The sequence below is a fragment of the Penaeus monodon genome, chromosome 15 (assembly GCF_015228065.2).
Source record: "Penaeus monodon isolate SGIC_2016 chromosome 15, NSTDA_Pmon_1, whole genome shotgun sequence".
Taxonomy (NCBI): domain Eukaryota; kingdom Metazoa; phylum Arthropoda; class Malacostraca; order Decapoda; family Penaeidae; genus Penaeus; species Penaeus monodon.
The window spans coordinates 15,464,764-15,465,619 of NC_051400.1; the positions used below are offsets into that span (position 1 = coordinate 15,464,764).

At 31.1% G+C, this 856-nt stretch overlaps 1 protein-coding gene across 1 annotated transcript in view; it reads left to right on the forward strand.

Annotated features, from left to right (window-relative positions):
* Positions 1-856, forward strand: part of LOC119581779 (phosphorylase b kinase gamma catalytic chain, skeletal muscle/heart isoform-like) — a gene marked incomplete at its 3' end in the record, with an annotated part of 27,775 nt that overhangs the window by 19,222 nt on the left and 7,697 nt on the right. Inside the window, 1 exon segment of the mRNA XM_037929909.1 lies at positions 780-809. Within this exon segment, the coding sequence (XP_037785837.1) occupies positions 780-809 (30 nt within the window).

Sequence of the window (856 nt, forward strand, 5' to 3'; positions counted from 1 at the left end):
CACACATACACACATATATATGTACACTAATATAGAATGAAGAGTAGGCTCAGCAGGTATGTATTAGATTTTCTTTCATGGACTTCAGAATGACACCAATACATTCAGACATTTTACCTTAATACTGACATTGGTTATAGATATAGTTTAGGTCTTTAGCAAATGTCAGATGTTATGTAGAGAAGACGTGTGTGTATATATATACTTTCAGAGTATAATTAATGTAGTATTATAATGCATTTTAGTGAAGTGGATGTTCTAAAAGGTCTTTCTGTTGTTATTCTTGATAGATCTGAGATCATGATAATAGATTTGAGATAAACTTGTGTGACAACAATATCTTCAAGGTTGGTGCTTTTTCAATGCTTGGGATAAATTTGATTGCTTATTAAGCTGTTTACAATGATTAATTGTTGCTTATGAATATTATCTTAATTTCAACCTTATGTGTAGTGTAGTAACCATACCATATTGTTTAGGATGGTGAGGATATCAATATTGTTTTATTTGATCATATTTACTTTGTTTCACTAGTCAAGATAAGTTATTTAGGTAGTGCCAACAATTTTAAAAATACATATGTAGCAGTGAGTGAATGGCAGAGTGAGAAATAGACGAAGTAAGTAAGTTACTCTAGAAGAGAAAAGATGAAGGAGTGAGTGTGTGCTGACATGAGCGGTGATATAATTGGTCCTAGTATTGGTTTTCTTCTCATGATTAATACAGCTTATGTTTAGAACAAATCCATAATGGATACTAATTCAATTTTTGTGTTGCAGATGGGCATGTGGTGTAATAATGTACACTCTGTAAGTGGAATATACTTGTTAAGTTTGTTATTTTCTTCAAAGCATTT